General features: G+C 31.9%; 1 protein-coding gene across 1 annotated transcript; it reads right to left on the reverse strand.

Annotated features, from left to right (window-relative positions):
• Positions 1-4,511: 4,511 nt before the first annotated feature.
• Positions 4,512-9,767, reverse strand: LOC120087966 (protein MCM10 homolog). The gene is made up of 11 exons (XM_039044989.1): positions 9,628-9,767; positions 9,269-9,446; positions 8,970-9,044; positions 7,929-8,166; positions 7,727-7,851; positions 6,889-6,922; positions 6,739-6,788; positions 6,512-6,655; positions 5,678-5,742; positions 5,522-5,603; positions 4,512-5,154 (listed from the first exon to the last, which is right to left on the reverse strand). Exons 1-11 carry the CDS (start codon positions 9,716-9,718, stop codon positions 4,980-4,982), a joined length of 1,257 nt encoding a protein of 418 aa, XP_038900917.1. The 5' UTR covers positions 9,719-9,767; the 3' UTR covers positions 4,512-4,979.
• Between the last annotated feature and the right edge of the window lie 2,309 nt (positions 9,768-12,076).

Here is a 12,076-nt window from a genome sequence, read left to right on the forward strand (position 1 = left end):
CCGTCTGCCAACCAACAGAACCTAGCCTCACCAGTCAACCACGAGTAACTTTCCCGTACAGACCTCAGTCAATACTATGATCAGACAGCCAATACTATGACCTCAGTCGACCCGTACAGACCTCAGCCTCACCAGGCGGGCGTCAAAAGCAACTTTGAATCTAGGACTGGAAGACCAGTCGATACTATGACCGAACGCAACCCCACCAGTCGAACGCAACGCAGTTTCTATCAGACGCGAACCATCACCAGTCGCGAAACGACGACCAGCGAAGACGCAACGGCAGCCCACGACCCGTAGAGACCGTAGAGGCGACGGCGAACCCTAGAGAGTATTCCTCCTCGCGAACCCTCACCTTCACCTTCAACTAGGAGGCGTCGGCGAACCCTTATACCTAAAAAATTTGAAGTGTGTTTCAATTACGCTATAAATATTTCAAAGTTAGATGTTAATGATACTTTGAAATTGTTCAAAACAAGTCTTAAGAGAGTTTTTTTTTTTTTTTAGTACAATAAGAGTGAAGATGGGAGATCAAACCTCCAACCTCTAAAGTAGAAAACTATGTCAATTATCATTGTGCTGAGATCATTTTAGCAAGTGTTTTTTTCTTTTTTCAACGAATGATGTAAATTGACATGGTGGTTGGTTGTAAAAATCAGAAATGTGTAACATTATTTATAGCTCAATTTCAACTATAGAAGATAAAGGTATAAATACTATCTTAGTGCTTATGTCTTTTACTTTGGTTCATTTTGATCCATGTACTTTCAAAATATTCATTTTGTCCTTGTACTTTGAAAAATGATCATTTTGATCCCTTTGTTTTCACTTTTATTTCATTTTTAATAAATCAAATTGTTCAATTTTAAAAGTTCAAGGATCAAAATGAATCAAAATTGAACATACAAGTACCAAAATGAATAGTTTGATATTGACCAAAATTGAGTGTAGAATGACTAAAATGAACATTTTGAAAGTGTAGAAACAAAAATAAACCAAAGCTAAAAATATATGAATCAAACAAGTATTTAAATCTTAAATTTATTGATATCATTTACTACATTATTCCCAAAATCAATTGTTATAAATAAGGTCATAAGCTATCGCAAACCATTAACATGGATGCTATTGTAAACGAGACATGTTTGTTTTTCAATTTTTCTAATCAATTGACGTGTCAATTTCAGCTACATAAAAGATTAAAATCAATGTTATCATTCATTTTAATGTATTCAAAAGATTTTGTTGGTATCATTACAATGTGATTTACAAATATATCAGCTATCACATCAATTTACATAGATTGAATTGTATTTGGAGGTCATGTATGTTCGCTAATGTTTACACATCAGTTGTGGATAATGCTTTCAACTTTATGTTAGTTTTTTTTTTTTTCCCGTTGAACTATGTTTATTTAGTATGATTTGATTGATTTATCTAAACATGTCTCTTCACTAAATAAAAATAATATGTATGTATCAAAATTTTTATTAATTTATTAAAAATGATAATAACGACAACTATAACAATTAAAATGGTATCCTACGCAATGAAAGCATACAAATTAAATCCTATTAATTGAAAAACAAAACCATGTTTAAAACCCCACTTCAATTAATCATTTGAAAATCATTCACATTTTTAGATTTCAACAACAGATATGCAATTTTTAACAATATATCAATCTAATAATATCATACCATCGTAAAGACAAGCAGAAATTTTGTTGTCTTTTATCATAAAGTGACAAAAGAAATAAAAAAAAAAAAAAGGCATATATACAAATATATAAAGTATGGTCCACTTGATTTAATTTGAACTAACAAATAATACTTGGATGAAGAAGCCAGTGGCCAATCAATTGTTTGCCAAACAAAGAAATGAAAATTTTAATAATGTCTTTTAAAGTAAGGTGTAAGAAAGTAAGTTTTTAATCACATAAAGCTTATTTTTTGTATGCCCTAAATGGGATATTGGTTCTTGATGTTTCAGCTAATCTATGGAAGAAGATGATTTGATTAACAAAACAAGAAAAAAGAATATGAATGTGAATTAATTAAGAAGGTAGTTGTAGGAAGTTTATTAAATTAGTGAGATGAGATTAGTTGCAAGCTGTTTGAAAGTTTGGTTTAGACCAAACCTACCTTGAATATATACAAGTAAAAAAGGTTAAATTATAAATTAGGTGAATTGGATATCTATATATCTAATTAGTTATTACATCTTAACCAGCTTTAGTTACTTATCTCTAAACTTTGAATTATAATCTCATATAGTCCTTGTTAAATGATAATGCATCATATTTATGGATAAATGTTATATAATTTAGTCCAGAAGTAGCGAATTAAATCTCTTTTATAGACCATGTCACTTTACTTTGTTTAGACCTAATTACCACCCACTTTTTTCCATTATATCATGCCAAATTATAAAGCATGAGTAATAGAAATGTTGTAAAATATAAATATTAAAATGCTTTGAATTTATTTATTGGCGCTTCAAATGATCAAGTATGGAGTCTTCTTCACTAGTCAATGAACCAGGATCCATAAGCAACGCCTTTTAAACCTAAAGTGTATGCACATAACATTTTATTTACGATTTTAGATCTAGAGTTTAGAGATGTGCTATATATAAACCTTATAATCATACTGATGCTTCTGCATTTGTATTATTTGATATTTTCTTTCTAATAATAAAATTGTTCTCTCACTTTGTTCGTAGATATAGTTAACACACTATTAATAAGCCACGTAGGTCTCTGTGTTGATATTTAATGTTTACGTTTTCCCCACTTTCTTTGCTTTTCGATTTCGTTACTATCATAACATTAAAAAAACAAGTTTTATAAGGTTGAATTTACTCAACATAAGTTTATATAATTTGGGAGATTAAGGCATCATCATATCTTACATAAACAAACCCACATACCAAATCAATATATAAATTAACTTTCTTGATCTAAAGCCTAATCCATGAACCAAACACCACTAAAAGTTGAGTTAGAGAGAGTCATATGATCCATCGTAATCAAAGAAGGTGCCATAGAACCAACAAATCCGAAGAAAATGGTGGTGGTTGTTGTCTATTGAGTGGTTAACGGTGGTTGTAGATTTGTATTGTAGCCTTTACTCTATAATTGTTGTTTTTCTCTTTCACACACAATTCTTAAGTTTGTTATCTCATGGCTTTAAAAAATTCCTCAAAGTTCAGTCATAGTCAATTTGTTGACATAAACGGTTTCTTGGCTAACAATCATAACCTAACTTGGTTCAAATCAAATAATGTGCCAACAAATGACACTGATAGTTATTGAACACAAACCACCACATTTCAACATTCTCTATGGGTTAAACAAAATGAACTTTTTCTTACTCGATGAACTTACCTTACGAAGGAAAACCAATGTAACAGTCAGAGTTTGAATAACAAGATCACAAAAACCAAAAATGTTAGCTAACAAATCTAAGCAATCAAGTATAATAACGAAGAAAATACACATGATCCCTCTCTTGGACTAGTTAACTAGTTATGCAATTAAAAATGTCCACTTTTTACACCAACCTTCCGGGAAAAATGGGTCATTATCCTAGTAATGCAATACCCATTTTTTTCACTTTAGTGTACTTTTGCCATGAATATTGAAATGAGGTGGAGAAAAATAAAGATTGTGATTGACCTAACCATCACTTTAAGACTATGATAGATATAATCATCCCTAATGCAATACTAGATAAAATACGCTTTTTTTTTTTTTTTTTTTTTTTTTTTTAGTCGTTACAATTTTTTTTTTTTTTTTTTTAATTTTTGGGGTTGAGAATTGGTCATCTACTATAATTTTTTTTTTTTTTTTAAAAAAAGCTAAACTAAACTAAACTCGTGAAATGAGGGCAAGGACGTGGTCCCGTGGACATCCCTAGCACAATAAGCGACAAAGCACACCATGCAGGAAAAGAATGGCTATTAATATCCTATTTGGTTGGAATTAAGTTGCATTTGTAAGTTCATTTTAAATAATTGAAATTTCATGCAGATATGTGAACCAAATAGGATTGTAAACAGTAATCCAACTGACAGCAAGTAATGTTATAATTTAAAAGGAGATTTCAAATTCATTTTGAAATATATATATATATATATATATATATATATATATATATCTACAAAACAGTTTCACAAATTGTTATGCCGGGACTTCTCAACCGGACCACTGCTATTTAACCTTGAAAGGGAACCGGATAGAATAATTAAAGATTTAATTATTATTTTAATCCCACCCTTTACTTTTAATTTTGATTCATTTTGACCCATGTATTCCTAACTTTAGTTCATGTTGATTCTGAGACTTTCAAAAGATTCATTTAGACCTTGTAATTTTAAAAAATACTCATTTTGATCCATTCATTTTTATTTTTAAAAGGATCAAAATGGTTGTTTTTTTTTTAAATTCAAAGACCGGAATGAATCAAAATTGAGAGTACAAAGACCAAAATGAACCAAGATTGAAAATATAGAGATAAAAATGAATATTTTAAAAATATAAGGATGAAAATAAACCAAATTCACCCATACTAAAAGTGATGGGCAGCACATCACCTATCCCCATGTGCATGGATGACCATTTCTCCTCATGTTTATATCAATTAGAGCTTGGCAATTCAGCCGTCTGGCAAGAAGCTGTGTAAAACCACAAGCTTATTAAGCAAAGAAAACAGAAACGAAGCTAAAATGGCCTCAAATAATCGATAGAGTTTCTCCCATTTCAATCTAAGCAGAACCTCTGTTGTTGCTCCAGTAGTCCAGGAATCAATACCACATCTGATCTCGCCTTTTCTAGCTTGTTTCTCTCTTAAACCAACGTGAGCAATGGTTATTGATTAGTCTCCATACTTCAACAGTCTTCCTTGAATCCTCCTTTTATGTGTAAGCGTCAAGAGTTTATTGGCTCTTCTTGTAAGAATCAAAGCTCAAACATTAATTTATCGGGTGATTACAAGGTCGATATCATCATCTTCTGAACTAACATAATCTAACTCTATCATCTTTCCAATATCTTTTGTGGTTTTGTCTACCGGAGTATGGTCGGTTTTCTTTCTTTTTGGATCTGGTTGTTGGTTTTCACCTCTTGAATCCAGTTTTATGGTAGATGACTTCCTGAAATGTTAGGAACGACAATCAAAGATAAATAAAAACGTAAAGCATGAAAGATCGACACACAAATTTACGTGGTTCACGATAAAAAATGATATAGATTACAAAATTGAGGCACCCATTGTTAGAGAATTTATATAATACACTTCTCTAAATTCTAGCATCCTAAACATAAATAATATAAGATACATAAATAACTAGGGTTTTGGAGGCGTTGCCTCCGAACCCCCACCGGGCTCCCCGTAATTGGTTATTCGAAATACCACATACCAGATTCAAGGTCTTCTTAACATAAAAGATATCTTACAAATCTGTAATGGCGTGGAAAGACGGCAATAGAAAAACTACAATGTACTGGATAGAATCTTACAAAATTGACGTCTTCTCTGAACTGATCCTCTGCTGACTTTGTTTGGCTAATTCTTTGTTTACACTTTTACTAGTCAATTTCCCTGCAATTGGAAAAAGTCTCGAGAGAAGTTCTATAAATCTTCGGAGCATGCACGTAAAGGTTATGATATCTAACCTGTGATCTCAGCAAGGAATCTTTTCCCTTGTGAGTGTGCATTGGTGGTCACTTTATCTGCATTGCTGTTCACATGGATGGAGTAAATCAGCCGAAAACAAGAACACAACAAAAATTAACTAGTACTCCATTCAAGAATCCGTCTTAATTTTTCCGTTTGTAGAAGATCAATGTTTTGAAATTGGAAAACGACACTAAAATAGAGTTAAATGGCCTGTGAATCAATACCAAATGAACCCAAGAGGACATATAGTCTATAGATGAATGACCACTCTCACTCTCATTTCATTCATAAATGGCTTAATTTCAGTATTAAAAAAACGATGGACAGTGCAGTACACATCTTTTTTTAGAATACTGCATTACAAATAATAGAAAAGAAATTCAAAATGACCTCCAATTGAAATTCATGATAATGACCAAGTGTTTACAAGAAAATAAACTTGGAAGTACATAATTCTTTCCTCTATTTTTACTCCACCCACCAGTCAAGTTCATATCCTGAATGAAAAATCCTAAATCGCGAGTTCAAGAGCAAATTTTAACATATGACGGATGGAAAAAGAGATTGTTATAGGCATTAATTAAATATGTAAAGAAGGCAATCAGACTGGAATTTGTTTAACCATTAAAGATGAAATGGTAAATAATTTGAAGCTAAAAGAAAGAGCGTAGAATCCACCCTCAATATAGGGTGAAGTGTTGCAAGTATTTTGGATTTACCCAGTCATGAAATCAAGATAACATCCCCCCACTTATTGAAAATCTTAAAATCTTCCGAAATTGCTTTTATTAAAATAAATTATGAATAGGAGTGCAATGTCTTCTACAAACCTCAATGCCCTTTTCAGGCCTTCCACAGATAACAGTTTTACCGGCTTTGCTGGCTTCTTAGAAGTCACTTTACCAGCTTGCGGATCTACCATGTAAACTCCTTCTGGCTTGAGATGATAATCTCTGAATGCAGTCCTCAGATTCCTGTGCCCGGAAAATAAAACAAATAGGAAATAGGATCGAGTATAAAAGAAAGTAATATCATGATCGTATCATTGCTCACTTACCCTCCTTCGAGCTCAGTTCGTGTGGCTGTGGAATATTTTTCTGATGCCTTCTGTAAGAAAACAATATAAAGAATCACTGTATCAGTTGGATGTCCTTTCAAAATCAGCAATGCACGACAAGATTAGCATATTAAGCACATCAATACTTACTGATTTATGATATTTACAGTATATGCCACGTCGCCTGTAGTAACAAAATAATTCATCAGAACGTCCAAAATATGAATTGCAAAAAATATGAAAACATGAGAAATAGATCCGTTACTTTGGAGAAAAATGATCTATACTAATTCAGGAAGAAACAAAACCAAACAAAATTATACTACATGCACACTTCACTATGTAAACAAGAATCCCTACATAAGATTATTGACTCCATCTGTAGTAAAAAATAAAAGAACTACGAAGAGATAACAGACCCAAGATCCGCATTTTACTAAGCTCAACGAAACACACCAACTTGTGAATGTTATTATTATTAAGGCCTCGATGAATGATAAACTGAAGACATATGGCACATGGATTTAGGCAAGTTAGACCAGATATTTAGCAATGAACAAATAGTACTATTTATACAGCAAAAAGCAGTTCATATTATCAATAACTATGATATAGGGTTTTGACAAATTTTATCACAAAAATAATCATGCTCGTGTCAAAACAAAGTTTAGGGGGAAAAAAACCACTTTGATCGTGCCAACGGACTTATCAACAATGAATTGATTGTCCCATTTATCAATATAAGGAAAAGCCCATCTACGATGGGCTAATCCAGGTATATGCTTTTGACACATTGGATATTGTTATAGTAAAAAGCTCAGTCCAATGGATCACAACATTGCCAAGAAGTTTCATCGGCCCTCAGCTCCTGTTCACACAGATAACCTCTTTTTGCACACAGAAGTCCCGAGTCTCATTCAATCATATCAGTTCACTGATGGCAACAGGAGCTATAATATAAGGTAACCGAAATTTTTTTATGACAAACCTATTTATTACTGTTGTACACGCAATCCCATCCTTCTTCTTCCCCTTGCATACTCCATAGTCATCTGAAGTGCCCATCTTTAACAACTGGCTTGGTTGATACACACTTAAAGAAAACCCCATCCCCTGAAATACGAAATGGATGTAGGTAATTTAAGAACTACAGCTTGTATCATTGAACAGAAGAACTTTATAGTTGGTACCGTTGCATCCTTTCGTACTGTAGAGTTAAAAAGCGCAAAAACTGTTCCAGCCAGCTCCTTGCAATTTCTTTTATAAGCGTCACCAAATAAGAAAACAGAAACAGTATTTTCATCCAAACAACTAAGTTTCCAGATGCAGTAAGCTTTCCCTGTAGAGCTTGTCCTTGGAATTCCTTTCTCGGTCAACACTCCAACAGTTACCCAACAGCCTGAAAGGGTGTCCCCAACCAACAGATTCCTGAAAATTAAACGAACAAATGAACCTGTTTGTCAAATCTTATGCAAAATAGAAGATCAAAATCTATTTCCAAAATGGAAGATGCTGCTCCTAATAGACTTCAGATGTATTTAGTCAATCTCAATGAAGTTTAAGAAATTCCTTTAATTCTTCCACACATATACGTTTAATATCCTTGAAAAATAGATAGACCATAGGCTAAAAATTGTCCCCATTCCAACATTCACGTACACAAATTTTCATTGCTACTTTCTAAGTTCTCTGTCAAGATCACATTTCTTATAATTGCAGTTGATTCCAAACTATGTATATCCGATATTTTATATTTAAAGAGCGATTTTAAAAAGAGTGAGCGAGCGGTAGAGAGTGTTTGTCCTTGAATGAATTGAAAACTGGGTACTGAATTTTAATCGAGGTTAGTACTGAAGCATGTAAAAACCCGAAAACCACATGCCACCATCGAAGATTGATGAAAAAGCCAATGGCATCTTGATGATGTTGCAATGATACATAGAATTTAGAGATACAGTTCACGTTTGAGAAAATTCAGTCAACTACTTTGCTTTAAAAATGTAAAACACATATTTACCAGTCGGTCCCATCAACGTTTTGATGGAGTTCGTGTCAAAATTAACCAGAATTAAATCATATCAATGTTACTAAAAGAAATCAATGTCATCGCATTCTCTAATTTCACATGAGGAGAAATAGAATAGCTGATTTAATAACAGAGCATGGTTATCATTCTCCTAGATGGTAAGCAAGCAACGCAAACAAATATAAACGATGGGAAGTGAAATTACTTTATGGTAGACAAACGAACAAAGCGAATGTCAGAAAAACGATCGCGAAGCTCAGCAGGTGCCACCAGTTGATTCCTGAGATCAAAATAAAATAAAAAGTAAGGAAAAATACATCTAATACTCTTAATAGCATAGCTTCCCTAATAATTGAGTTCTAGGTGCCCTAAAACCTTTACAGAGGACTGAGCTGGACCATAATTCCAGTATAACATAACTTTAGGCCGCTCCTTACAATTCTCTCGGTAAGAAATCGATAACAGAGTACAGACAGTTTTGTAATGCAAATCACCACACTGTACCTCATTCGCAGACCAGAAAACTTCTCGATCGAAACATCGTTAGAAACCTTAGAACGGTTCATTTTTCCACTTTTTTCAGTCGGTATATGGTCATAATCAAGGCAGTCTTTGACAGCGTTTCTGAAGATAGACATATCCGCAGGACCTGATCGTCTTGGTGATTCATCGTCAGATAGAACTGCAACATAAGAATCCCGTCTAAAGCAGTCGAAAAAATATCTTCAATATAATTGTTTCTTCTAGGAAATAAATAAACTACGTATTGAATCAAAGGAACCAGAATTTCCAGGGGGAAAACGATAAAAAGAAAAAGAAGGAACAAAGAAGTGATTAATCACCATAGTTGACAAAATTATAACCTGAGGTTTGAGGCGGAGTTCCAGGAGGAGTTTCAACGACTTTATCTTGGAGAGAAAGGAGAAGATTGAGATCATCTTCTTCGTTGGCCATAGCTTGCGCTTCTTGTTCGTCTGTAAGAGTGCAAAATCGTTTGATAGTTCTTTCGTTGTTTCGTTATATCAATTTTGCCGCGAAAGTAAAATTTTTATTTTATACCTTTGGAGGGAAAATGTGACCGCCAAAGTACCTAATGGCCCATTGGGCTGACTTTAGGCCCATTCTCGCCCTCGCCAGCTGCAATCAACAATGTTATCTGAAACACGAATGATACAAATTACAAAAAGTTGCCCCTAGACTTTTTCCCCTGTTTTAATTTCTTTTTATATCCGTGATTGTCCGGATCAACTTATGCACATCTTGATTAATCTCATTGAACAACCTATTGAAAACTCGTAAGAAATTAATTCCTAGATAGGTGGCCATCATGAATTAAACCCTTGATCTCTAAATTATTTATTGAGACCATGTCTTCTTTTTATCATTAGGTCAACCCATGATGGTTCATCTGTTTCAAAATATTTAGATTCTTTTCTTCAAGATATTTTTTTCTCTTATTCTTACCAAAGTTGCAATATTATTCTTGATTTTTTTATAAATATTTCAAAACCACCTTCTATCATTGAAATATAAATTCGTTAAAATATCCAACAAAAATTCGAACCATAGCACTGACGACAACTTGAGATGAATAGTGGAATCGTCATACCACGTTTAAGTTATCACCACATCATTGTAGATCTTAATTGCCATTTGACATCGTAATAATTATGAAAGGACAATAACTATATAACATCTTAATATTTTCAAAGCAATTTTTTGTTTTCTTTCTAGCCTTTATAAAACAAATTACTCTTTTTTTATTTTTTATAAGTTAACCTCAACGAAAGAATATAAACATTTTCTGCCCTTTTGTTTTTTGTTTTTTTTTTTTTGGTTCTCTCTCAACGTCTAATTAGTCTTCAATTTATTTGAAATAAAAGTTTGGAGATTGAGCAAGTATTAATCTTAAAGTAATCAGGCATTAAACTAATTTCATTTCTCAACTCCTCAAAGTCTGTAAAGTTTTTTTCTTCATCTATCGATCTTAAATTAACATTTTAAAATGGTCGGAAAGAAACTATTCAAGTTTTTTAATCATTCAAACCATAAACCTTTTTATCACCAATAATATGCCAATTAAATTAGCTTCTTTTTTTTTTTTCCCTCAAAGCACAATAGCATTCAAATTGTTGCTATCAAAAATTTGAAATCATCTTATTTGATCTAATTAAATGAGATGAAACATTCCATTTTGGTACATAATAGTAAGCTTTCAAAGTGTATTTCTTACCTTTAATGGGCTGTTTGGTTGGAGGGAAAAAAGGTGGGAATGGGAACGGGCTTACACAGCCCATGTTTGATTGGTGAGTTTTGTTTATTTATCTTAGAAAAGGCAATTACCAGATATCTTTTAGCCACATAATTACATATCCATTGAGAAGTGTGAGTTTTCACTTATTCTTCCCATTCCTACCACCATTTTCCTCAACTCAGTGTTGCCACTCATCTCTCTAGTTCAGTTTTATTGCATAATAAAAATAAAACAACACAAATTAATTATTTAAAATTAATTAAGGCAATTTTTTTATTAGTTATATGCTTTATAATTGTACAAAAGTTTGAAAGTGATCACACAATTTAAACAAAAATAACATTTATTTGGGTGATCTAATAATATTTCCATGCAACACCAAACACATGTATTACTGCACAACGAAACATAGTCATTCTTGATTCCCAGTAATTTTATTTCCAAATATATAATTCTCGGGCATATCCTTAATTGCCCAGCCCTTAATTCATGGACAAGAGTCGTTTGGTTGAAGGATTTTCTACATAGGAATGGACACATACATCCAAAGTTTTCAACATTTTACCTTAAGCTATTTATAGGCATCCTTGGATTTTCTATTCTCTTACAAAATGTTTTATCTTTTCCTCTCCATTTGTTTTTCATTTTGAATATAGTTAATTAATTAATTAATAAATATTAATTTAATAAAAATAATATAAATATTTATTTTAATAAATAAAAAATAATCTATTAAAATATTTACTTTTTACAATAAAGATTGATTAAATGAATGCAATTACCTTTTTCCATAAATTATTAATTAATTAAATAACTATATCTTACACATATCTAATTAATAAACTAAGGTTAGTTAAATTTAATGAGTACAAAATTTACTTTTCAATAATAATAATTAATTACTTGTTTTTAGTACAATTATTTATTGAGACTAATTTTAATTTGATGATTAATTATGAAATATAATGATTGTGATGAATTTTTATTACTTTATTCATTATTAAAATTATAATTATTATGATATTTATTAAATATACCAATTAGTTAATTTTAATAAT

Source organism: Benincasa hispida, chromosome 10 (genome assembly GCF_009727055.1).
Source record: "Benincasa hispida cultivar B227 chromosome 10, ASM972705v1, whole genome shotgun sequence".
Lineage (NCBI taxonomy): Eukaryota > Viridiplantae > Streptophyta > Magnoliopsida > Cucurbitales > Cucurbitaceae > Benincasa > Benincasa hispida.

Excerpts from the sequence above, each read along its gene's own strand:
- LOC120087966 (XM_039044989.1), bottom strand. The coding sequence starts at position 9,718 with ATGGCCAACGAAGAAGATGATCTCAATCTTCTCCTTTCTCTCCAAGAT. Across the intron at positions 6,923-7,726 it reads TGTACAACAGTAATAAATAG|GCGACGTGGCATATACTGTA; the intron begins GTTTGTCATAAA and ends TTGTTACTACAG. Across the intron at positions 5,743-6,511 it reads GGCCTGAAAAGGGCATTGAG|CAATGCAGATAAAGTGACCA; the intron begins GTTTGTAGAAGA and ends CCATGTGAACAG.